General features: G+C 48.0%; 2 protein-coding genes across 4 annotated transcripts; both read left to right on the top strand.

The window, feature by feature from the left end:
• Positions 1-492: 492 nt before the first annotated feature.
• On the top strand, positions 493-24,308 carry Alox5ap (arachidonate 5-lipoxygenase activating protein). 3 transcript variants are annotated; one of them, XM_052168264.1, is made up of 6 exons: positions 493-564; positions 818-941; positions 8,580-8,679; positions 15,567-15,637; positions 21,618-21,699; positions 23,830-24,308. In XM_052168264.1, the coding sequence occupies exons 2-6, from the start codon at positions 872-874 to the stop codon at positions 23,990-23,992; spliced, it is 486 nt and encodes a 161-aa protein (XP_052024224.1). In that variant the 5' UTR covers positions 493-564; positions 818-871; the 3' UTR covers positions 23,993-24,308. The 3 variants fall into 3 exon arrangements, with proteins under 3 accessions (XP_052024224.1, XP_052024225.1, XP_052024223.1); XM_052168263.1 differs by lacking the exon at positions 493-564 and having other exon boundaries at positions 708-941; XM_052168265.1 differs by lacking the exons at positions 493-564; positions 15,567-15,637 and having other exon boundaries at positions 704-941.
• Positions 17,076-17,496, top strand: LOC127672862 (60S ribosomal protein L35a-like). Its single transcript, XM_052168266.1, has one exon. The coding sequence runs from the start codon at positions 17,149-17,151 to the stop codon at positions 17,479-17,481; it is 333 nt and encodes a 110-aa protein (XP_052024226.1). The 5' UTR covers positions 17,076-17,148; the 3' UTR covers positions 17,482-17,496.
• Positions 24,309-26,981: the final 2,673 nt, after the last annotated feature.

Raw genomic sequence — 26,981 nt, 5'->3', positions numbered from 1 at the left:
ACACAACGCCTTTTGGATGCTGTAGTTTTATTTTATTTTTTAGAATCTCATTTCCCCCTTTTCTTTATTTTTGCCAGCATAAGACACGGTAGTGGCACCTGGCTCCTCATGCTAGTCAGGGTCCAGAATTCATGCTATATGCTCCCAGGGAGGCTCCCATAGTGAGCAGCATTGAAGAATAGGCCATAAGCCCTTCTCCCCCTGCCGCTGCTGTTCCTGGAAGGTAACCCGGAACCTTAGGCCCGGTGACTTTGTTGAGTAATAATTTGAAAAGAAAGAATGAAAAAAGCAGAAGGAGGAGGAGCAATGGCCGGAATGGGAGGAGCAGGAGGAGGAGGAGCAATGGTCGGAATGGGAGGAGCAGGAGGAGGAGCAATGGCTGGAATGGGAGGAACAGGAGGAGGAGCAATGGCTGGAATGGGAGGAGCAGGAGGAGGAGCAATGGTCCGAATGGGAGGAGCAAGAGGAGAAGAAGCAAGAGGTGGAGGAGAAAGGGAAGGAAGGAGCACAAGAAAGGGGAAGGGAGTGGGGAAGGAGGAGCAAGAGGAGGCAGAAAAGGAGGAGGTAGAGCGAGAGGAGGAGGGAAGGGGCAAGGGGAGGAGGAGCAGGAGGAGGAGGGAGAGGAGCAAGAGAGGAGAGGGAGCAAGGGGAGAAGGTAGTACAAGAGGAAGAGGGAAAGAGCAAGGGGAGGGGGAGGAGCAGGAACAAGAGGAGGGGAGGAAGGGAGGAGCAGGAGCACTGAGTGGCTGTGCTGGGGACCTTTGGAAACTGATGGTAAAAGCCAGAGCACAGCCTGGTACTTCCCCTTTCTGCACAGTGAGGCTGAGGTGCTGGGGCCAGACTAGTTGTCTCTGGCGGGCCTGAAGCAAGCATGGATCAAGAGGCTGTGGGCAATGTCGTGCTCCTGGCCCTGGTCACCCTCATCAGCGTGGTCCAGAACGGTAAGGGAGGCCCTTCCTCAGGGAGAACGGGGTGGGTGCTGGAAGCCAGGCACACGCCGTTCTGTGTGCACGCGTGCACACAGATGTGTTTACTGCTTTGAGTGTGCAGGGGTGGGTCCTGTTCTGTGTGAGTTTGGGTTTTCCTTTTCTCTCTTGAAAGGTGATAACAGGTGTGTCTGCAGAGGACAGAGAGCTTCCTGAAGGGCTGGGGAGACACTTGGCCCAGGTGTCTTCTTGGTGGAGTGTGGGTGTGAAGGGTGGAAGGCCAGGGTCTGGAGAGAGTTGTGGCTCTGCCTTGGGGCCTGAGTGAACCAATCTGCAGCACGACTGAGGCCGGCTGTCATCTGTGTCGGGGGAGGGATAGACTTGAGAGCTATAAAGGAGAAAGACTTTTACTTCTGTCCTTGAGAAGTTCTTCCTAAGAAACATCAAAAAACAATGCATAAAGTTTATTTTTTTAGTTTTGTTTTGTTTTGGTGGTACCGGAGATAGAACTCAGGGCCACTGAGTTCTGTACCGCTCATCTATACCCCAGTCTTTTAGTGTACAGCTTTACACACACACACACACACACACACACACACACACACACACACACACACACATCTATCTGCTATCTGTCTGTCTGTCACATTCTACCATCTCAACCTTCCTAACACTGCAACCCATTGACACAATGTCTCATGTTGTAGTGAGCCCCCCAAACATGAATTATTTTTGTTGCTACTTTATAACTGTGATTTTGCTGCTATTAAAGATTATAACATAAATATCTGTGTTTTCTAATAGTCTTAGGTGAATCCTGTGACCCCCAAAGGGGTCATGACCCACGAGTTGAGAGCCATCTATCTATCTATCTATCTATCTATCTATCTATCTATCTATCATCTATTTATATATAAATCCTGTCTATCTACTATCTGTCTGTCTATGTATTTATCTACTATCTATTATCTGTCTATCTGGGGAATGTTCCTGTTTCTTAGCATTGCCATTACACACACACACACACACACACACACACACCCCTATCTGTCTACTGTCCTATTTCTATCTATCTATCTATCTATCTATCTATCTATCTATCTATCTATCTATCTATCTATCTATTGTTTAAGATAAATAATTAAGAGTTAAAGAACTAAACAGGACACAGATCTGTGTGGGCAGACAGATTTGTGTAGAGCTGTTTAAGTTCTGATTGGGGTGTTTCAGGCTGACTTTTGGGGGGTAAGGACACCGGTGGCTTTGTGATTTCCACTTTATTAGGAGAAAATTGGGAGGTTGATACTCAGGGCAGCAGCCATGCTTCCTAGCTACGAACTGTCACACTTGGGACTTGGATACGCAGCCACTGTCACACTTGGGACTTGGATACGCAGCCACCTTGGGACGCTGTGGTGATCTTGACTGTGGAGATGCTAGGATTTCTTTGGCTGGGCAGAGGGCAAGGCTGCGCACGCCATGAGCCTGTTTTTCCCAATGCAGCACTCAGACCCCACCCTCTTTGTGCTACATCACACTCAGCTTACAAGCTGGAGGGGAACAAGTGGCTTCCTTAAGCCACCAGTTCCTCAGGCTACCGCCACCGCCCGCTGTCTCTTGGCTCTGTGACTTGACAGGGTGGGGGAAGCTGCACACACCTGCAGAGGCCTCGCTTGGCACCTGATGGCGGGACACTAAGCAGGGCTGCCCTCCAGGAATGGTGGCAGAGGGAACCCTCCAGTCTGTGCAGGGCAGGGCAGTGCTTGCTCAGTCCTGGGTAGAAGTTCCCCTCTATCCTGCTCCTCTGTACCCCGAACGGTACCTGATTGGCATCGGTGCACAGTGGACCGCGTCCTCTCCCCTGCCAGTGCAGTTGGAACCGGCCTTAACAGGAAGTTCAAAGTCACCTTCACCATTGTCCCCTCATTTCAGAAACACATCAGGGGAAGTGGCCAGGCTCCTGGTTAGACTGGAGACCCTTTGGTGTTAGGCACTCAAATGACCAGGTTGTGTCAGCAAAGGCCCTCACGCCGATGCTCCTCCTTCCTCAGTCCTCCAGGAGCGGGGTAGAACAAGGTGGAGCCAGACATGGAGTCACAGGGTCAGTGATGGCACAGAGCCCTCCCACCTGTGATCAGGACAGGAGCCAGCTGCTGCCCTGTAGGAGAAGCCTGTAGGCTCCACACAGTGGCTTCGGATAGGCCCTGCTAGGCCCTGCTCTCCTGTCAGGGAGGAGCCTGAGCAACAGGTGAGACTGAGGTCATCTTCGAGGGCCTTCTGTAACTGTTGAAGATGCCTGTTTGAGGCATTTAAATAAGCCAAGACACAGCACCTGTAACGACCTCTAAGTGTGAGCTTAGGCCAAAACTAAGTCCTGGGTCCGGCCTCTCTTTGCAATTCTAAGAAACCCTGGGTTTATCTGTAAACCTGTGTGAGAGTTTGTTGGGTTGTTTTTTTGTTTTGTTTTGTTTTGTTTTTGCCTACAAACAAACAAAAACCTCCACCTTCACCCCCCCCCCCAAACGTCGTCACTCTGAAAACTTCCTGTTACTCAAAAATTAAAAGAAAAGAAAAGAAAAAGAAAAGCCTCCCGTTGTCACCAAGTATTCAACACTATTTGTGTCCCAGACAATGAGGTGCAGTGGTGGCTTCACACTCTCAGGGACCCCTGAGGATGGGCAGGGCCCAGCCTGCCTGGTGTGACTTCCCCCTCTGCCCTCAAAGGCTCTAGTCATCAAGATGACGCAATGTATCGCCCTCTTCCAGTTTGAGGCAGCAGGATGCAGATTTGAGAGGACAGGGAAACCAGGAAACCCAGTCCTGAGTCATCACAGATCAGTTGCGTCTCAGCTTTAACTTGCCAAGGAACCAACAGCTTTGTCCGGAGGCAAACTTGGAAAGAACATGTAAATTGTCTCTATCTTAGTGTTCTGGCTGGTTTTATGTCAACTAGACACAAGCTAGAGTTGTCAGAGAGGGGGGAACCTCAATGGAGAAAATGCCTCCAGAAGATCCGGCTGTAGGACTTGGTCTTAATTAGTGATTGATGGGAAGAGCCCCGCCCATTGTGGGTGGTGGCTTCCCTGGTGGTCCTGGATTCGAGAAAGCAGACTAAGCAAGCAACTGCGAGCAAGCCGGTAAGCAGAATCCCTCCATGGCTTCTGCATCGGCTCTGCCTCCAGGCTCCTGCCCTGTGTGAGCTCCTGTCCTGACTTCCTTTCATGATGAGCAGTGATGCGGAAGTGTAAGCCAAATTAACCCTTTCGGCCCTAGCGTGCTTTTGGTGCTTCGTCGCAGCTATAGAAACCCTGACTGTGGTTCCGCTATTGACTTTCGGTTTTATTAAGGTGCAAGAAAGATGCCTATAAAACTGGCCCACCACCCATTTTTAGTAAGGTACGCAGTGAATTATGTGAAAGTATTATAAAATAACCTTTGTGTTAGACGGTGTTAGTCTAACCATAGACTGCAGGAATTATTCCAAGCACCTTTAAGGTGGTCCAGGCTAAGCTGAGGCATTGAGCAGGTTATTGTATTAAATATATTTTTTGACTCAAAACTTTTCCAATTTAGGGTGGATTTCTTGGTAAAGCAACTCCGTCTGAGTAGAGGGGTGTCTGTATTTGGGAAGAATAACTTATTTTATTTATTTATTTATTTATTTATTTTGGTTTTTTTTTTTTTTTTTGGATTTGGTTTTTTGGAGACAGGGTTTCTCTGTATAGACCTGGCTGTCCTGGAGCTCACTCTGTAGACCAGGCTGGCCTCGAACTCAGAAATCTGCCTGCCTCTGCCTCCCAGAGTGCTGGGATTACAGGCATGAACTTATTTTATTTTATTTTACTTTATTTTTTTGTTTTTTTTTTTTTGGATTTGCTTTTTTCAAGACAGCGTTTCTCTGTATAGCCCTGACTGCCCTGGAACTCACTCTGTAGACCAGGCTGGCCTCGAACTCAGAAATCCTCCTGCCTCTGCCTCCCAGAGTGCTGGGATTACAGGCGTGCACCACCACGCCCGGCAAGAATAACTTTTAACGATGACTGCAGGAGGACAGGTGAAGCAGAGATGTCCTGGATATGGAGACAGCAGAGAAAGGCCACTTTCTGGCTAGAGTGCTTTTCCTGCATCCTGCCAAGGGATGAGAGAAAGTGGGATGAGTTAACATCCTTCCCCTTTCCCATCCTCCACTACACAGCCACTGACAGGGCAGGGGTTCTCAACCTATGGGTCGCTACCCCATAAGGGTCGCTTTAGGCCATCGAGAAAACACGGATGTTTACATTTCAATTAATAACAGTAGCAACATTACAGGTATAAAGTAGCAACAAAATTACATTTATGGTTCAGAAGATTTATGGGTCACCACAAAAAAAAGAAGCTGTATTAAAGGGGTGCAGCATTAGGAGGGTGGAGAACCACTGCCGTGGGCAAACAGCTTCTGAAAGCACCGCTGGCTCTTGTTCTAGTAAAACAGCCTCATAGAAGCCATTTGTTTATTCCTCTGCCGGCTCCCACTTCCTGAGCGATGAACTGAAATCTCGGGGTCTTTTTTTTATGTGACCCTGAGAAGCTTATTTGACTTCTCTGCCGCCCTTCCCCATGCGGTAGGCGATAACCGCCCACGGGGGTGTGTGGGGGCGGGCTTTGTTGATGATGGTCCAGGGGTTGTCAGGATCCCCTTTGCGGTGAATTCCGAGGAACTGTTTTTGCAACCACCTGTGGGTATTTGTCTCTCATTTGCTTGCCGGTTTCGGTTTAATATTAACAACTAGCCGGAGAAAGGAGTACAAATGGTCTTTGCCTGCGTGGCTTCTGGAATTTACTCGAGGTTTATAAGGATTTAGGGAGATTGGCTAGTAGTATGGAAGGTAAAGGAGGGAGAGGTTAGCATCCATAGATATTGGACTGAGGAAGACATGCTTAAGTTTGGAATTATGGGTAGGAAGGATTTGTAGGTGTCTTTAGGTGACCCGAGAAAGGGGAGGGGTTTGAATTAAAGGAGCCAGGACGACAGAGAACAGACTTGAGGACGGTGGGTGGGAGGGGTCGGATCTACAGGGCCGGGAGAGCGTTGGTCCCTGGGGGACCACGAAGGGGTGGATGAGGCCAGCTGTGAGGTGTACTTCAGTCCCACTGCTCACTGACAGACTAGCATTTGAGGGCCATGATGCCAGGCTCTTCTCTGTGTTCGGAGGCAAGACAGGCCATGGGAAAGGAGATGCCTAGAATTTCCTATTATGTTTTCTGTTAGTGGAGACATTTAGAGCAGACAGGTATATGCTTAAATGATAGCAATATAGACAGATGGACTTAAATGATAGCAAGAGGATAGACAGACAGACTTAAATGATAGCAAGAGGAGAGGAGAGGAGAGGCTGGGCTGGAACAGAGCAGCTCTGAGCCTGAGCCCTGCCCCTGGCACTGATCTTCGTGCCTTCAGAGTAGAAGGAGCCCCCTCTTGAGAGAGTTCATGAGGAGTCAGTGTGGCGGGCTCGTCTGCACAAGTAGGTTTTTGGGTGTGCCCAAAATGGGCATGCTTCTAGAAGCGAGTATGTGTGTGTGTGTATGTGTGTGTGTGTGTGAGAGAGAGAGAGAGAGAGAGAGAGAGAGAGAGAGAGAGAGGGAGAGAGAGAGAGAGATGAAAGGTTCTTTGGTGCAGTTGGTAAGGTGAACTCATAGCTTTTGGAGGAGACAAATAGGAAATGGATAAAAATAAGAATTCAATCACATCCCCCTTCTTTCCACTCCTTAGATGGGAGTACAGGAATAAAAGAGGACACACACACACACACACACACACAGAGAGAGGCACACACACACAGAGACTGACTGGAGTTGTAGTCTGGTCAGTAAAGAACTCCCCTATCCTGTGCAAAGCCCCTCTGCACCGTCCCTTCTATTGACATACTGTCTGGATTCTAGTTCAGACACGACTACAGCCAGGGCTGCCAGCAGCCCTGAGTTCTTCCCATGCTGGGTCTGCCTTCTCGAAGCACCAGATGCACCAGAGACTAGCGTTCAACCCCACAGTCACGCTGCATAAGCCCATAAGTTGATCCGTTTGTTCTCACCACGTAGCTTCCACCAGGACCCAGCAGTTTCTCTAAACCAATCGGCCCTCTCCAGATACTCAGCTTCTTCGGGTCCGGGCTCAGGTATTGCCTTCTTCATGAGCCTCACTCTGGGGCATCCTGTGCTCTGCATGTCGATGGGGGTCTCTCTCTCCCTCTCCCCCACACCCCCCTCTCTCTCTGAGTCTTACTAATCTCAGGCTGGCCTCAGACTTACTGTATAGCTGAGGATGACCCTGAACTCTCCGGATGTTCCTGCTTTTACCTCCTGATGTGGCTGCAGGTGTCTCCCATCATGCTCCATTTTATGTGATCCCGGGGATCGAACCCAGGGCTTTGCGCAGGTCAGGGGGTGTTTCATGTGCTGGGCTAGTGCTCTTCCGCTGGGCCACACCCCAGCACCCTCCATTTCTTTCGTCTGTAGCTCAGCGCACTGTGCGACTGTATCCTAGATGTTCTGTTTACCTGTCTATCCTGCTATCTGTCTCCTGTTCTGCCATCGTCTTAATCTAATTTGTTTGCAGATACAAGCTAACCATCTGATTCATTATAATAGACAACAGATATGTTATTAAAATAATCATTCACTGGGGCTGCAGAGATGATTCAGATGCTAAGCTGCTCTTGCAGAGGACGAGAGTTCAAGTCCCAGAACCCACATAGTAGCTCACATACAACCAGCTGTATCCCCAGTACAGGGGGATCTGATGCCCTCTTCTGGCTTCCATGGGTACTGCAAACATATGGTGTATATACTTACATGCAGGGAAAACACTCACACACATTTTTAAACAATTAATCTATATAGTTGGGAAATTATCCCTTAAAAACAACCATCTACCAACCACATCTTAACTTCACGTGTTCTTCCCAGTCCTAATCCACATCTCGATCTGTCTTACCCTGAGCTGGACCTGTTGAGCCAGACATGTGGTCCTTGCCTCTGGCCTTTGCCTCTCTGCTGGAGCACAGCTGACGCCCCTCACGTCCCCTGCTCCCTACAGCCACTTGGCCAACTCCTACCTAGTCTTCAGATTTCATCTTAGGTATCATTTTCTCTGGACATCCTGTGACAAGACCAATAAACCTTGACCTTGACCCTTCCAAGCCCTGTGTATTCAATCAATCCCCTTGGCATAGAGCATTCTGTAGAGCCATTTCTACTTTTCTTGGTTATCAATATTTCTTCCCCTCCCCCACTCCAAGACAGGGTTTTTCTGTGTAGCCCTGGCTGTCCTGGAACTCATTCTGAAGACCAGGCTGGCCTCAAACTCACAGAGATCCCCCTGCCTCTGGAGTACTTGGATTAAGGGCCTATGGTTGTCAATATCTTTGAACTGTGAATTTCTTAAGGCAAGGTGGTCAATGCCCTCTCCCCCAATGTGTCAGTGATGCATTGACGCTGATACATTCTTGGTGAGTGAGTTTTCTGGTAGGGAGGATGTGGAATCCTGTTTAGACAACAAATCCAGGAAGCATTATAATCATTATAATGTTTTAGGAAAACAGTTAAAGTTCTCATTCTCTCTCTCTCTCTCTCTCTCTCTCTCTCTCGCTCTCTCTCTCTCTCTCTCTCTCTCAGCGTTCTTCGCCCACAAAGTGGAGCATGAAAGCAAGGTGCATAATGGGAGAAGCTTCCAGAGGACCGGGACTCTTGCCTTCGAGCGAGTCTACACTGCCAAGTGAGTTCAAACTCCGATGCTGCTAAAATAATGGTGCGGATACGGGCATGAGGGAATGAGACTTATGCCCCACGGTAGTCTGCCTCTGCCAACCTGCAGAGTGTCCAGGAGGCCGGCTGCTCTCATCTCTGCGCGCCCCAGTCTTAGAGGAAGGAAGTGGCGTGGGGGAGGGAAGGGGAGGCGTAGTCTCTATGACCCAGCAACTCCCTGGCAGCCTTGAGTGCCTGCACTGACCAGGTTCCTGTGGGTGTTGGAGCCCTTCAGCTCAAGCCAGCCGTCCATCCAGCAGCTCAGTGTCTTCCACACACCACCCTGGCCTTGTCCGGTGGCAGTCTGGATGACGTCACCAAATTTCATAACACGGGGACCTCTTGAGCAATCAAAGGACAGTAAGGCAGGAGCGGCGGTGGGTGGGCGACTCTGAGCAAGTCCCCTACTCTCTTGGCTTTTAAATAGAAAAGCTGTTGGGAGACACACGAGTGGCCTTGGAAAGAGATTTGTGGAGTTTTTTGTTTTGTTTTGTTTTTTGTTTGTTTGTTTGTTTTTCTTTTGCGGGACAGGGTTTCTCTGTGTAGCCCTGGCTGTCCTGGAACTCACTCTGTAGACCAGGTCCAACTCAGAAATCCACCTGCCTCAGCCTCCCAAGTACTGGGATTACAGGCGTGCGCCGCCACCACCACCACCCGGCTGCTTGATTTGTGGAGTTCCACTTGGCTTGCAAACCTGAATCAAACATGATTCTCCTTTAAGCCATCTGGGGGTCAGCTAGGCATGCCTGCCGCTAGTCAGAGGGCCAGGCTCCCACTCTGATATAAGGCTACCTTGAGAGTGGGTGTCAGTTCCAGCCCCAGGAGTGAATTTGATTCTTCCTGAGGCATTTCCACGAGGGAAAGTCATGGCCACCGAACAATTGGGTCAAACTCAGGGAGTTTCTCTAGGAACCTCCGGAGGCTGTGTTAGCAGGCTCCCTTCAGACGTGAGCAGCTGGTCGGGGCTCCCGCTCACTTGGGGGCTACACTGATTGCAGGTATGAGGATGGGACAGACCTCAGAAGCGAGCACACCTTCTCCTGCATAGAGCCCATTCACTCTTTCTGCAAGCTGTAGGGCGTGTGTGTACAATCACATCTAAATTGATGCACACCTCGTCTGGAGCACTCATCATCACCTTAGGAGTCTCTACAGAGAACTCCTGGATGCTCCGTTTCCATCCCACCCGCCCATTCCTCCTTAGCAGATACTCCTCACAGGGAGATTTCTTTGTTATCATCTAGACCTTGACTTCCTTGATTGTCAGTGTCAATCTAAGACGTTAAAAGACTTTAAAAGGCATTACAGACCCATTTGAAGAGGAGCAGGGAGGCTATGTAGGTTGTCGCCAATGTCTCTGCACCATCCTTCCGTGGAGATAACACAAAAGGGTCCCTCGGAAATGTCGCGAGCAGGAGATGTGAAGATATCTCTGATCAGGGGTGGGGACAAAATTGCTCAAAAGAAAACCACCCGCAGTCTTCAGCAGTGGGGGAGAGCTGTGCCCCTCTGAGCAGATAATTATTTTCTCACAGTGACACTAAGGTTTTATGGACTCTACAATCCTCTAGTGAGAAGCCACAGTGGAACAGTGGACTGCCCCACCCCCATTCTACCATGCCAGCAATGAACAGGGAACAGAGCACCCTGGGAGATCTTGGCTCGCTCCTTCCTTCCTTCCTTCCTTCCTTCCTTCCTTCCTTCCTTCCTTCCTTCCTTCCTTCCTTCCTTCTTTCTTTCTTTCTTTCTTTCTTTCTTTCTTTCTTTCTTTCTCTCCTTTTCCCTCTTCCTCTCTCCCCCACACCTCTTTCTTTCTCCACATAGTTTCTCTTTGTAGCCCAGGCTAACCTCAGATGTGTGTTCCTCTTGCCTGTGCCTTCCCCAGCACTGGGATTCCAGATGTGTACCACCTTGTCAGGTTGTAGCAATCTCATGCCTGTTGCTTGCCCTCTTCCCACCCACCCAGGAGAGAAAGAGCTTTGTTTCTATGAGCCTAGGGCACTTACACGTGGCTCCTGTGGCTGCTGGCCTCCAAATTGCAGAAGTTTCCTAAGGCTGGTGGTTGAGCTGCATGGCCTGGGGGGAGTGGTTTAGAAATGCTGTGATGGTGTGGGGTTCCAAAGGTAAAAAGATGTGCTAGGTGAGTGCTGAGTGATTGTGCCTGGGGGAGTCGACCAAGAGGACTCTGCAACCAGTCTCCTCCTCCTCTTCCTCCTCTTCCTCCTGCTCCTCCTGCTTCTTTGGAGACAAGGTTTCTCTGTGTAGCCCTGGTTGTCCCAGAACTCTCTCTGTAGATCAGGCTGGCCTCAAACTCAGGGAGATCTACCTGCTTCTGCCTCCCAAGTGTTGGGATTAAAGGCGTGCGCCACCACTGCCTGACTTGTAGTCCAGTTTTCAAAACCCATGAGTCTTTACCACTCAGCCTTGGGAGGTGAAGGGGAATAAGCAGATAGGGAAGTCGTGTGTGGAGAGGTAGGAGGTAACGATGCAGGGGAGAGAACTTTCGATCAGATAGCGATTGCTCAGAACCACTGTTGCGGTTCTGTTACGAGGACTACTTCCTCCTTCGGTCAACAAACACTTGGTCATGCCCATGGAGGCTGTATAAGGGGCTGGAGATCTGTGTAGCAGGATACTGGCAAGCCAGGGGTGCTCTGCCTATCTGTCTATGCCTGGCAAACACCAGGAAGGTGATGATAAAATTCTAATAGAAAGGCACACCAACAGTCTCTTCTCCATGGCCCCCTAAAGCACCAAGAGGCAGAGGAACAAAAAAGAAAGGGTTATTTAAGGAGTCACTTATTTTTATTTTATGTGCAGGAGTGTCTTGCCTGCATGCATGTCTGTGCACCATGTGTGTGCAGTGCCTATGCAGACCAGAAGAGGGCGTCAGACCACTGGATCTGGACTTACAGAGGATTGTAAGCCACATGTGGGTGCTGGGACCCAAACCTAGGTCCTCTGCAAAAGCAGCCAGTGCCCTTAGCCCCCTAGACATTTCCTTATCCCAAGAGCATGCATTTAATCTTGCTATTTAAAACTCAAGATGTGAAGCTGCACCTGTTGTTACAGAATGACTGTGCTATACACACACAACTTACCCACACACATATCTGTCATAAGCTGTAAAACCCAGATTTTGGTAGGATCATGAATATTTTGAAATCTTGGCTATGAAGGAAAAATACATGAAGGTCAAGTGATATCTACTGAGGAAGATAAAAGCCCAAAGTGTGTTATTTTAGCATGAGCTATGACCGTTAAGGGATATAGCTAGCTTGAGAGTCTGGGCAGTGGATTAACAGAGGCCCCAGCCAACATCAGTTGTGTTAGGCTGTGTTGAACATTTAAGATAAAATGAGCTGGACCTTGACTCTTTCCCAAGCACAGAATGTAGCTCAGTGCTCTGGTCTCGACATATAAGCACACCTAGTGGGTCTGCATTGAAGTCTGGCTTTGGCAGGAAAATGTTAGTAGACTGCAGGTTCTTCCTTGTGAGTACGGGTAAGCATAGCTGTGAGATGAGACAGGTATCAGGAGATGTGTAATTTCCTGTGTTCTATGATTCCAAGTTCCTGGGTCATTAACAGATGTTAGAACAGAGAGCAAGTGCTTCCTGGTGGTACCAGAGACACTCCAACATGCTAAAGATCGTCTGCCTCACCAAGAGGGGGGTTCCATAATTAACCACAGGGCCCCCCTTTCTCCTCACTTTTGTCAGAATACATTTTGAGAAATGTCACACTATTGTCACAATACTCCAACATCCCTCGGTGTCCACCGTGAGCTCTTATTCGTGGTATTTCCTTATCCAAAGAAACCAACAGAATTTTAAAGTGTTTCTGTATTATATTTCCAAAGGTGGGGAAGGAAAGGAAAGGAAAGGTAGCCAGGGTCTCACCACAGAACAGTCAGACCTCAGCGTTTCAGCTTGGATGCAGCGCGGCGACTGACTGCAGGGCCTGCTGAGCAGATCCTGTTTAGACCTCGAAACGAGAGTCAAGATAGGTTTGCCAGTTTTGTTTTGAGGAAGAAAAGGAAAGATACAAATCTCTTCAAAAGGAAAATAAGCATAATAGTAATATTTGGGGGAAAGTTTCATTCAGATGTACCAGCTCTACACAGAACGTGTTTCATTCGGAAGACGGTGATCAAAACACGGGCAGGAGCAGTGGAGAGTCATTCGCCATTTCTAGGGTACAGACTCCTAGGCCGTGAGGGACCGACCCCATTCCTTTCATTGCCTAGCAAAATGACTACTTCAGGGGCTGTGGAGATGGCTCAAGCTATAAGCACTTGCTGTGGACTGGAGTTCTCTCCTCAGCCATCATGTGAAAGAGAGAAAAGAGAAGAGAAGAGAAGAGAAGAGAAGAAAAGAGAAAAAGTCAGGTGCAGTGGTTAGAGCTTGTAACCCAGCACTGGGGTGGCAGACAGGTGGATCCCTGGGCCTCCATGGCCATCCCAATCCACAAGGTTCAATGAGAGACCCTGTCTTAAAAAAAATAAGGTGGGTGGTGGTGATTGAGGAAGACACGGGACATAAATCTCTGTCCTGCACACATAGCTGCTCGTATGCATGTGCACGCGCACACACACACACACACACACATGCAAACGGACATGCAATCCTCCCCAAAACACAACTTCAAAACAAACAAAATATGAGAACCAGGCTGAGGCAGGGGGAAGTCTTTATCAGTAGGAGAGTTTTGAACTGCAGTTCCCAGTGGACCTGGCGAGGAACTGTGAATGGACCACACGCGTAAGGACCTCCTGCCCTTTGGAATTCCGTGTCCACTAGATCTGTGGAACCTGTGTGGACCCAGACCACCCTACCCCATAAAGCCCGCAGGGTTCTGCTTTGTGCGCTGAAGGTCTTTAGCACTGCATTCTGGTGGATCAATGTTTAACATATGCCAATATGCAATATAGGTACAGTATGGGCGTGCGGTACCCATCCTCAGAAGACAAGAGCCGACATCTTATTGGCTCTGAGGCATGAGACTGTAGCAAAAAGCACCCTGAACATTGCATTTGGGTTTTTACACGGATAGCTTGGGCCCTGTTTACCAATGGCTGTGGGACTGCATCGCGCACAGAACCACAGGAAGGCTTGCTGAGGCCGAGGTTGTCGAGCTGCTTGCCTAGTTTCTAATGCCACACATCTGAGGTGGCACAGACAGTTGCAGATCCAGTAAGTCCTCAGATGCCGTGGGTGCTGCTGGGATGGGGCCCACCCGGGAACCTCTGTATTACACCCCTGACTTAACCTCAGAGGGGCTCAGTTGCTGCCACACCCTTTGTTTCCTGGGTGAGGAAATGGAACCCAGAGAGAGAGAGAGCTCTGTTAGAGCACAGGCTGGTTAAAGTCCCGCCAAGGCCGGAGCCAGTCAGTCCTTCACACAGTCTCATGTTGCTCCCCAAATACTTCTCCTAGCTTTGTTCTGTTGCTTTTGTGTATTTACATGCTTGTGGATTTGCATGTCTACATATTTGCATATATATTTCACGCAGTGGAAGCTATACCCAAGGATGCTTACTTTTTACATAGTGAGTGAAAGACCTCTGTCCAGGGTTTGGAGACAAGACAGGCAGGTGTGAATTCTGGCCTCCCTCAGTCCCCACCCCAGAGAGCCAGCTGCTGTAGGCCTTAGTCTCTCATCCGGATGGGACTGTCATTACAGTAGGCAGAAGAACAGCACGACCTCACCTCTTCCTAGGAGGCTGTAATTTCATTATGTGGAAAAATTCAGGTTCGCTTTGAAAAAAAAAATCTCATTTGAGTCCATCTTCTGTCTTTCTCTCTTCTCTGTGTGTGTGTGTGTGTGGTTGTATCATGGGCGGTAGGTACCCAAAGATGCTGGAAGAGGGAGATGCATTCCCTGGAACTGTATTACAGCAGTTGTGAGCACTCAGACCTAAGACTGGGTCCCCGGAAGAGCATCAGACGCTCTGAATGACTGAGCCATCTCTCCAGCCCCACAAATGAAATCTTTTAAACAAGAAGGAGAGAGGGTTCATGTTAGAAAGGCTCATCCCAGACTTTGAGATCAGAAGAGGGCCTGAGCTAAGGAATACCAGGGATCCCCAGAGTCTGGAGAGTCATGAATACCGGGGATCCCCAGAGTCTGGAGAGTCATGACTATAACCCTTACCCATTAGAGCTTCGGAGAGGATGCAGTCCTGTCCACACCCGGATGTTAGCCCAGGGAGATTCATTTCAGACTCCGGCTGCTGGGATGGTAACTCAATGCACCACTGAGTTGGTGGCCGCTTATTATAATAGCTAAAGCCAACCCAGGGTCGTCTAGTCCAGTGGCAGGAATGTGGGACGCCTGTGAGTGATGTCAAACACCAGCCCACCGCCTGGCTGGCATCCGCTGGGAAGCAGGGACTGTCAGAAACCTCCTCTCATCTGCTTTTGTGAATCAACCTTGGTTTCTTTAGCGCTTTGGGGATCCGGTTTTTTTTCTACCCACCCTGATGCTTTCAATGGGACGGACATATTTTCCCCGCTGTTGGGCATCTTCATCCTGCTGCTCCCATTCAGACGCGACCATACCATGTGTCAGCATTTCCCAAGAAGTGTGTGGGCAACACCCACTGCGGGAGCCCTGCCAAACACAGGCAGCCTCGGGTCCTTTTTACCTGAGAGCCGAGTGAGTGTGCCTGCTTCTTACTCTCTCTTGGGCTCGGCTGGCTGCTGCCTCTCCCGGTAGTCTTAAGAGGAGAAGTAAGAGAGGCCTGTGACCCTCACACAATGGTAATTACGAACTGGGGTCTCCAGATAATTTTCAAGCTACATTGTAGTCACGTGTTCTCTGATTTTTTTTTTTTTCTGCCCCGTTTGCCCCACAGCCAGAACTGCGTAGATGCCTATCCCACTTTCCTTGTGGTACTCTGGACTGCGGGACTACTTTGCAGCCAAGGTAACAGGAGACTATCCTTTTTGAGCTCTCTTTGTATAATGTGCAGCTCTCCGGGGTTCAAAGGGCAGGCATTTTGTTGAATAGCCTTGACCAGACCTACAGCTCTTATCCGGGATGCCTTGGAGAGATGAGAACCCTGGGGGGGCAGGGGGCGGGGAGGTTGAGTTCCGGGCATGCTCAGTGAGGGCGCAGCGTGGTGTGGTAATGCATTGCTAATGCTTGCTCCCTGGTGGCTGGTTGAGAGCGCTGCTCTGACAAGGGTGGGTTAAGGCTAAATGTGACTCAGAGTCCTTAAGTAAGCAGCGTTAGCTCAGATACAAGGGCTTTGTAAATGAGAGCGCCCGCGGGATCTATTTTGGGACTGCCGCTGCTGGGTTTTCTGTTAATAAGCTCCCAGTACGGTGGCCCTTCTCCGGGCATGCGTCTACCGAGCAAGGGCTGGGTTCCAGGCGAACCTGGGTAATCAAGCTGTCCACAGCCTTGACGTCAACAAATCTGAAGAGCAGATTGATTCCCAGAGATCCTCCGCAATTAAACGGAACCGTAATCATACGCCTTTGGCTCTCTTTGGCGGCTGAGCACCAGAAAGCCCTGGTGAAGACTGGCATTTGCCTGGTAGGGGCTCAGTGTGACTGGAGTAGCTTCAGTGGCCCGGCAGGGCCCATACAGAGCGGCCAGGGGCAATCACTTGACAAACATGACATTATTATAATTTTCTACACTTCTCTATAGTGGATAATGACTATATTATCCCTGGGACCCTTGAGGACAATTTACCTTAGGGAAAAAAGTTACTTGTTCAGGGCTATTCAGTTGATGAGTGCCCTGTGCTGGACCAGAGCCTGGGTCTTTCGGTTCTAAATTCTGGAGTTTTTCTAAGCATTTTTTTTACTGTACCAACTTATATTGCAAATGCACTTTGAACATTTACTGTATGCCAACTCTGTCCTGAGTCTATGAGGTTAATTACTATACCAACAGACCATTAAAAAGTAGGTGGATCGGGGCTGGAGAGGGGTCTTAGTGATTCAAGTGCATTTGATGATCTTACAGAGTACCAGAGTGCAGTTCCCAGCACCTTCCCTGGAGAGTCTACAACTACCTGTGGCTCTAGTTCTAGGGGATCTGACGCCCTCTTCTGACTTCCAAGGGTACTACACACACACACACACACACACACACACACACACACACACACACACAGAGACAGACAGAGAGAGACAAAGACAGACAGAAAGAGAGAGACAGAGAATGAAAAAGTAATAAAAAGTAATTCCTTACTGGCATACACCTTTAATCCCAGCACTCTAGAGGGAGAGGCAAGAAGATCTTTGAGTTCAAGGCCAGCCTGGTCCACAGAGCAAGTTCCAGGTCAGCCAGGGCTACACAGAGAAACCCTGTCTCATAAAAATTTACTCCCATGAAAGAATCCCTTTAAAAATTAAAAACACTCTTTCCGCCATCTTGGCGCCTGTGGAGGCCTGCTGGGAACAGGACTTCTGAAAGCAAGTATGTCTGGAAGGCTGTGGTGCAAGGCCACTTTTGCTGGCTACAAGCGAGGTCTCGGGAACCAAAGAGAGCACACAGCTCTTCTTAAAATCGAAGGTGTCTATGCCCGAGATGAAACCGAGTTCTACTTAGGCAAGAGATGTGCTTATGTGTATAAAGCAAAAAACAATACAGTGACTCCTGGAGGCAAACCAAACAAAACCAGAGTGATCTGGGGAAAAGTAACTCGGGCTCACAGAAACAGTGGCATGGTCCGTGCCAAATTCCGAAGCAACCTTCCTGCAAAGGCCATTGGACACAGAATCTGGGTGATGCTGTACCCACCCCGGATTTAAATTAATGGAGAGTAAATAAATAAAAGTAAAAAAATAAATAAAAACAAGTAGGTAGACAGGTACGGTGCTTCTAGGAGTAAGACTCGGTCCCTTGAATGGGAGAGACCACTGAAGAGATGCCACATAGCGGGAGAGACCACTGAAGAGATGCCACATAGCGAGAGAGACCACTGAAGAGATGGTCTTGGCACCTGAAGGCTCCCGGAGGCTCATCGTCCATTTTCCGTTTTCTACCCTGAGCGAGATTATAAAAACGGATCTGTTTGAAAAGTCAAGTCAAAGAACACGCACATGAGGAGTTATGAGTCTTGTTGAATCTAATGACACTGGATAAATCCACTGCCGCCTCTCCAGCTACGTGAATACAAAGGGCGTCTGGGAGTATTTCGGAGCCCTGGAAATATGCATCTGTCAAAGTAAATGCCTGTGTTGCCTGGGCTCAGATGCACCAGCCAAGTATGGTTGATCGCTGTTGTTTTCTATGAATACAGTAGATTATACAAATTGTTTAGATGAAGGGAGCCCCAGAGAACTATTCTGCTCCAAAGCTCTCACTCTGAAGACCATCCCAAGATCTGGATAGACAAAGGGATTTAATTTCATCATTTTTAAAGCAGTGGTCCTCAACCTTCCTAATGCCAAGATCCTTTAACACAGTTCCCTGTGCTGTGGTGACTCCAACTATAAAGTTATTTCATTGCTACTTCATAACTGTCACTTTACCAGTTATGAATCATAATGTAAATATCTGTGTCTTCTGGTGGTCTTGGGTGACCTCTTCTGAAAGGGTCATAGGTTGAGAACTGACGTTTTAGAGCCTGGCTTTGCACCTGCTTTGTGAGTCACGAGGCCCAAATCCCCCTTAGATCCTGAGGCTTAGAAGGTCTCTGCCGTTCCCTGCAGAAGGCAGGGGATATGAACCCTTTCCATGTCTGTTGCCTATTAGATTATATCCAATTAAATTCTGACTTGAGAAATGGGTCAGTAAGACTCAGAACAGAACTGTTCAGATGAGAAAACTTTATAGAAGGCAAATGACTCATTGTGGCACACTTAATTGTGACAATCTTGTCCTTTTAGGAATTAGGACAAGTTTTTTTTCTTTCCCCTCCCTTATTTCTAGATTGTTTAAAACATGGTTAATTTTATTTTAAAGTCTGTGTCTGTATTTGTATGTGGGTTTGTGCACATGACTGCAGCTGCCCCTGGAGGCCAGCAGAGGGCGTCAGATCCAGGTTGAGAACATTGGGCTTGTGTGCCGGGAATCAAACTCTGATCCTTTGGAAGAGTTTTTAACCACTGAGCCATCTCTCCAGCCCCTCTTCCTTGGGTCTTGATATGTTTCCTAGGCTGACATTGAGTTCACGATCTCTTCTCAGCCCTTTTTTGGGGGGTGTTTTTGGGGGTGGGGTAGGGAACTTTTGTCAGCCTAGGTTTTCACACTGTAAAGTAGGACCATTATTTACTTACTCACGTCAAAGCCACTATGCTGGTGTGCGGGAAGCCCCCAACAAGGTCTTGGCACACAACAGCTGAGCTTTATTGAGAATGTTTTAGTCGTAGTTTAAATATGGTTGGCCCAGAGAGTGACACTATTTGGAGGTGTGGCCTTGTTGGAGCAAGTATGTCACTGTGCATGTAGGCTTTAAGACTCTTGTCCTTGCTGCCTGAAGTTGTCTGGCAGCCTTCAGAACTGATGTAGAACTCGCAGCGCCTCCTGCACCATGCCTGCCTTGATGACAATGGACTGAACCTCTGAACTTGTAAGCCAGCCCCAATTAAATGTTGTCCTTTTAAGAGTTGCCTTGGTCATGGCGTCTGCTCACAGCGGTAAAACCCTGACTAAGACAGTCACCCTTTCTGACCCCAACCCACACAAAAAAGTGTTACTTTCTTGTTTTTTTTTTCTTCTTTTGAGAAAAGGTTTATTTCAGCACACAATTCTAAGTTATACCCCATTACAGCAGAGAAGTCACAAGAGCTTGAAGGAACCAGTCACACAGCATCTGTAATCAGGGACAGAGATCAGCAATGGATGCACGTGGGGGCTCAGTGTGCTTCCTCCACTTAGATCCAGCCAGAGTGCCCCTGCCTAGGGAATGGTTCTGACTAAACTAAAGATGGTCCCTCACGCATCAATTAATGTCATTAAAACAACCTCCCATAGGTTCACCTTCTGGGCTATTCTAAATTCTAAAGGGAACAATATGTACCACAACAGAGAAGATTTGTATTCTGGCAAGATGCAAGATGGCATCTATCTGGAGAGATGGCTCAGTGGGTAAGAGCACTGGCTGCTCTTGCAGAGGACCCAGGTTCAAGTCCCAGCATCCATAAGGCAGTTCACAGCCATCTGTAACAGCAGTTCCAGGGGAATCTGGCTCCCTCTTCTGGCTTCTTTAGGTACTGCGTGTGCATAGTGCACACACAGACAAAACACTCATAAAATAAATGTTAAATAAAAAGTGTTTCTTCCATATGGGTCAATGGGAGCTCTGTAAGTGTTATTGATGCTGCTGGTGGCAGTGATAATAAGGTTTTGAAATCAGAAATACCTAGATATCAGAGCCACCTTTGTGATACTTGCAGACTTTACTAAATATTTGTTTAAGTATTAATGAAAACCTATAGATTCCAGGCCTATACCAAGTACAGAGGTGACCTGAGAAAGGCAATTACTCTCGTGGATCTTTGTTCTTTGTTCAGATTTCTCCTGCAAAACAGAGACTGGAAAGCTGTCCCAGTCAGCAGGTAGCTTTGGAGCCAACGGCGCCTGGCCTGGATGCATTTCTCACTAACGGGAGCTACATTGGTGTTTGAGTAAGGCTGGAGGCTTTCAAGGTGGTTTTGCTCACATAGTTCTATTTCACTCCAACACTCTTTCCTTAAAAGATAGAAAGGCTGTAAGCAGCCTTTATCCACACATAGCAGGAGAGTTGCGACCAGCCTTTGCCTGTACACAGCAGGGAGCTGTGGCCAGCCTTTATTCATATAGACTAGGAAAGCTACAACAGACCTTTATCCTCACACAGTAAGAACTGTAGCAGGCCTTTGCACACACATAGCAGGACAGCTGTACCAGGTCTTGGCCCACACAGGGCCAGCTAGCACCAACTCTAGACCACCCTACTCATAGGAGACTGGTGTTTTCTGATCCCAACACTAAATTTAGGATTTTATAGGGGTGACCAGGGTGCTGTCTACAGCTATTTACCCAGAGATTGGAATGCAAAGAAATCTTCTTCCCTAGAGGCCAGAAAAAAATGTGCTTTGTGTGCCAGAAACCCCAGGGGCACAGAGTATCACCTCAAGAAAACCAGACTCAAAACCGGGGTTTTGGTTCAAGGTGTGAACCTTCCCTGCATTCCTTCCCACCTGACGCCCCCAACGAGCCCCACCCCCAGGCTGCCTGAGCTCAACATCCGGTATCCAGAGATAGACATGCTAAAGGATTCCCTACAGATGGTACCTAAGCCGGGACCATGGAGGACCCAGAGCTGCTGAGGTCACCTGTTCTTTAAACTCTTCTTCCTCCTGGTCCTGTGACTTTTTTTTTTGTTTGTTTGTTTTTGAACTGTATCTATGCTGACTGTTTTTGCCAATTTGACACAAACCTAGATGTATCTGGAAAGAGGGAATCCTGATTGAGAAGATGCCACTGTAACCCTGGCCTGTAGGCACTCCTGTGGAGTAATGTCCCTCTCCCCTCTCACATGGCTGGTGACACCACTAGGCAGGTGGTCCTGGGTTGTGTAAGGAAGCCGGCTGATCGAGCCACAAGGAGCAAGTCAGTTAGTATTGCCCCTCCCCCCCCATGGCTTCTGTGTCGGCTCCTGCCTCAAGGTTCCTGCTTTGAGTTCCTGCCCTGGCTTCCTTTGATGACAGAGTGTAATATGGAAGTATAAACCGAAAGAAAACCCTCTCTTTCCTAAGTTGCTTCTGGTTATAATGTTTTAGCACAGCAACAGAAACCCAAGTAGAGACAGTGTGCTAGCTCCCACTTTCAGAACCCGAGGCCTCTGCTGGAAATGTGGCCAGACACTAATGGCTTAGCCACCGTTACTGTTGTGTGGACAACCGTTCAGGAGACCGTGAAACTGACCTGTGTGTGTGGTGTTTTCATTTTTCTGCTTTAGTCCCTGCCGCCTTCGCTGGACTGATGTACTTGTTTGTAAGGCAAAAGTACTTTGTCGGCTATCTGGGAGAGAGAACTCAGAGGTAGGTCTCGGGTGCTATAGAACTTGATGTGGTATTGGCTTTCCCAGGAGGAGGGTGTGGAACATCACTCTGACTGCCACTGAAGGCTCAACGGGACCTCCTTGGATAAGGAGGACAGACTAGGATCCCCCACCTCCCTGAAATTTAAGGATTCTGAAAATACAGCTGGAGAGGTGCCTAGTTTTCCCGTTAAATTTTTCCTTTGCACAGCCTTGATTCCTAGGGGTGGTTTAGCATGCTGGGCTGTACACTGCTTGCAATTGCACACCCAGCTGGTCTCCGTGGTGTAGTCTGTGGTGGCAATAACTTCTTAGGTCTGTCTTCCCAGGCATTTTGTGAACTAAGCATCTCATCGTCGAGAGAAGTAAGAGCTAACGTTTGCATCTTGCCACGGGTTGTCTTGAACCTTCAGGAGTGCTGATAATGCATGATGTAGTCATCTCCAAGCCACACACTACAGATCAGTCCTTGCACTGTCTAGAGTTGAGCTGTACCCAGCACTTGCCCTCCTTTGACTATGTCCCAACCTTCCAAATCCCCTGCCCCCAATTCCTGATTCCGTCTCTGCAATTCACATAGTGGGGAGAGTCAAAGTTGCCTTGACAGCACAGGTACTGTGGCATGTACACACACACACACACACACACACACACACACTACCAGACCATGTTAAAAAATTTTAAGAGACAGAGACTCTCTTAAACCCTTTGATTGTACCCTACTTCCTAAAAGACCAGTCAGCTATGAACTGATGAGTCCAGTGTCCTCGTGATCCCAATTATTTGTTAATAGTGCCACCAACTGGAGACCCTTCAACACATGGGTCTTCAGTGACATTTTCTACTCAAGCTAAGAGCCAGCTAGCAAGAGCTAGCGAGATGGGCTTCTGGGCATCCATTGTCTGTGTGCCATAAGGGGAACTTGTCAGAAAGCAGGGGCTGCGTCCTGCTTTGAGGAGGATCTGGGGGACTGGGCTTCTACCAGGCTCCCGCCAGATGCTGATGCGCCTCCTAGTCTGCGGATGACAGAGTAGTGAGGAGGTTGGTACCCAACAGCTGAGTGACCTCCGAATACTTGCTATGCAAGTTGAGAGCCTCTGGGGTTCCTTTCAACTGGGTAAAATTTCTGGTAAGGCACTGGAGAACTGCAGGATGCTGGCTTTGTCACCCTCCGTGACAGTTTGAAACAGCCCATGGCAGCGGGAGCTCACCTGTCCCCCTCCCCCCCAGTTGACTCTAAACTCCAAATCAGTGCTGATAGCCCTGTGCCATTGCTGGTTCGTTACTGAAATCTTAACAAACCGTTTCGCTGGCTGTTCCAGACATGTCAGCTCTACTCAGATGGGTCCAGGCCTAGCAGCCAAGGGTCCTGCAGAGGGGCAGAGGGCATGGGTAGCCTTTGCATGCCATTAGACAGTCCCTTCTCATGTGGAATCTCCTCCTGTCTCCAAATGGTGCTGTGCCTAAAACATTTAGGATGGAAAAGAGAGGGGAGGGGAGGAGAGAGGGAGGAGAGAAGGAGATTAAAGCTTCTTTCACTCCTCTGGGATGTGTTTCCATCACTGGGTACTTGTCTCTCATTAGGACAAATCTCACTTCTTCCCAGACAGCCTCAGGAGGGAAGGTTGAACCCTCGGGGTCTGAAGCACCTTCACCAGCGTATTTAAACCATCTCCGTATTTAAACCATCTCCCCGAGCACAATGTTCATTACACCACAGTCTCTAGTGCGAGCCTTACAGGCGCTCCTGACAGGGACCACCTTGTAGAGAGGGCTTAATGAGTCCACGGAGCTCCCGGAGCCTCAGTCAGGTGGTCTGAGCGCTGTTGGGACTTGCCAGCGTTCTGTCGTGTGGCGTTAAGGACATTAAGAGAACTCAGGGAAGCCAGTGCCAGTGAGGCCAAAGGACAGCAGGCCAGAAGGCAGGCGCCTTCACCTGGCTTTGAAGCATGCGCAGTGCTGAATGGCGGCAGAGGCGTGCCCGCCCCTGCTATGAAGTAAGTGGGAAAATGGAGAAGTACGAGTAAACGTGGTATAATCTAATGGCCCCGTGTCTGGAAGTGCCAGCATCTTTGGGTGAGCCGGATGTCCCTTGTTGGGCATCTACAGTCCCCCCCCCCTTCTCTCGCAGCACCCCTGGCTACATATTCGGCAAGCGGATCATCCTGTTCCTGTTCCTCATGTCCTTTGCCGGGATACTCAACCATTACCTCATCTTCTTCTTTGGAAGCGACTTTGAGAACTACATCCGAACTGTAACCACGACGATCTCCCCACTGCTTCTCATCCCCTGATGGCTGGATACGGAGAAGGGCGGCCACCAGATCAATAGAGACGCATCACAGCGCAACCCCCGCGAAGGCTTCTGCTCCTCTTCAGCTGTGGGTGCTGTAAATCTAGCGGCCCTTGGGGCTCCGAGGCATCCATCCATTAACTTTGCTTTACCGGCAAGAAAATAATCTTGTGCTAGCTCCACCCCTTGAATGTGGCAGTGGTCCAGGATTTACTGCCTACATCCAGCCTGTACTTCTCCAGGATTATCCTGCTTTCTGAAGGTGTCTTGTGATCAGACATGTGTTTTCCTAAAATAAAGGGTATAGACAAAATGTATTCCGATGGCTCGTTTTGGGGGTGTTATTTCTGTATTAGCTACTAGTGTTTCTTCAACCTACATGATGATAATTAAAATCACGATTTCCATATTATGGAAATTAACATCGTCAAGGGTCTTTTATTGACTGAGTACCTTCCCCGCCCCATATTTGGGTTAGGTTGGGTTCACTCGTACCATGCTCAACATTTCTGCTTCACACAGCTTTACTATGCGCTCGAAGAGTTGAGGATGATGCTAGGCCACCAAACAAACATGAATGAATGGATTCACAAGTCACTTGCTGGCTATAGTCAATGAACTATGTTCTCTACTCTGGACAGATATTTAATGAGTCAACTGCTATCACCTAGATGCCTTTGGGACAAAAGAGGGAATCTTGGAAGACACGGGTGTGTCAAATGTCCAAGGCAGCTAACAGGAAAAGTGTTCTCTTGGGGTCCCAGAAGGCAAGCTCAGTCTGGTTTTCCTTATATAATTTAATTTGGGGGGGATAGTATATTAGAGTTCTCTCAAAGGGGCAGCACTGATAGATATACTAAATAATATTATATATTTATTATATATAATAAAATACCACATATAATATTATATATAGTATATATAGACAGTACTAAATATATAAGATATTTAGTACTAAATATATATAATATTTAAATTTATTAGTTTATATATACATTTTATTTCAATATAGGAATGTATATAAATTATTATATGTATTTATATAATATAAATATATTTGGTACTATATATTATATGTTTTATATAACATGCATTTATTTTATAAATGTATTTCATAAATATAAATATATTTATAAAATATTCATATGTGTATATATGTAGTACTACATATATTATATATATATATATATGTATATATATATATAGTTGATGAGCTTACTGTATTGTATCTGGTAGCTGCCTCACACTGGAATTATAGTTGCTCAGTCTAGAAGGGCTGGATGTCTCAGCTGTCCCAAGCTGGTGCTGAAGGCCCTGAGGATTCCTGGAGAGTTGCTGGTCTCCAGGCTACATCAGAAGCCAAAAGGGATGCCACAGCCATTAGTTAGATGAGCTTGCCAGCAAGAGTGAGAACAAGCAGGCAAAAGGTGAAAGCTTCCGTCTTCCATGGCCTTGTATGTGGGTCCAGTCAGGAGATTCCCTCACAGGAGAGCCTGGCGGCTTGGTTGGTTCCAGAACCAGTCAATAATCAAGTTAGCTTGTGTGCAAATGGGCTTTTTGTGAGCCTTTCAAACACACACACACATCACCGTGCTTGGTTTTATCCTGACCTCCATCCTTTGCCTTTTCTTTGTCCTTCTTGTTGATTTTCTTTGTCCCCGAAAAAGTCTCCCTTTGCATCCATATCACATGGATCTCATTGACCCTCTTGTTTATCCTTCCTTTCCACCTCCTCCCTCTCACAATTTCATATCTATTTTCATGTTGCACATGTGTGCACACAGACACACACACAGACAGACACACAGACACACATACATGCACATGTGCACATGCATAGACACCAGACACACACAGAGATACACACACACACATACATGCACACATTCACATGTGTGTGCGCAGACACACAGATACACACATGCACACACCTAGACACATACACATGTGTATGCACATACACACACAGACATGCATACACATAGACCTCCCCATGCACCACACACACACACACACAGACAGGTGTACACTCAGAGACAGACACATACACAGACATGCACACACACAATCCAGATGCACACACAGACAGACACACAGACACGCAGACACACAGACACACATGCATGCACAGACACAGACACACACAAACATGCACATGTGCACACATGCATTCACACAGACATACAGACACATACAGACAGACACATACATACACATACACACAGACATACACAAAGACACATGCTCACATACACACAGAGATACACACAGACACATACACACAAGCACACACAAACCCACTCACACACACACTCATAGCAATAATAAAGATTCACAGCCTATAGAATGGGAGAGAAAAATCTGTGCAAACACATATACCTAATATGATATTAATATCTGGAGTTTATAATGAAGAAAAATATTTAAACATCAACAAAGCAACCAATAAACAGTGTACTTGTTTGTTCTCAAAGGACCAAATACAAATGGCCAGTAAATAATTGAAACTGTGTTCAACGCCCTTGGACATCAGGGAAATGCAAATTAAAATTGCTTTATAGTCAGGGGTGGTGGTCCATGCCTTTAAAATACAAACGGAAGCGAACCTGCTTTGAGATGTCTGTTCATTCTCATCAGAACTGTGGTTACAGCTGTTAGTGGTGTCTGGGACGGCCAGGCCTGGCTGGTGGAGCTCCTGGGGCAGGGCCTGGCCACTACTATGCCTTAAGGAGTCAGGCCCAGCCTCGGGATATCACAGTGGTCAGAGTAGGCTAGGATCCCAGAGGCCGGAGGTCTCCAGGGGCAGGAGTCGTCTGGTTGGGAAAGCCCTGGTGTCAAGTTGGCATGAAGAGTCAAAAACAGTGATGATGGGCTGACCAAACCTCTGAACTGTGAGTAAGCCCTTCATCAAATGCTTTTTTTTTTTTTAAATGCATTGTCTTGGCCATGGGATCTCTTCACAGCAGCAGAACGGTAACTAAGACTCTTAT

The sequence above is a fragment of the Apodemus sylvaticus genome, chromosome 22 (assembly GCF_947179515.1).
Source record: "Apodemus sylvaticus chromosome 22, mApoSyl1.1, whole genome shotgun sequence".
Lineage (NCBI taxonomy): Eukaryota > Metazoa > Chordata > Mammalia > Rodentia > Muridae > Apodemus > Apodemus sylvaticus.
The sequence above is the reverse complement of the archived record's forward strand: the minus strand, read 5'-3'. Positions and strand labels throughout refer to the sequence as shown.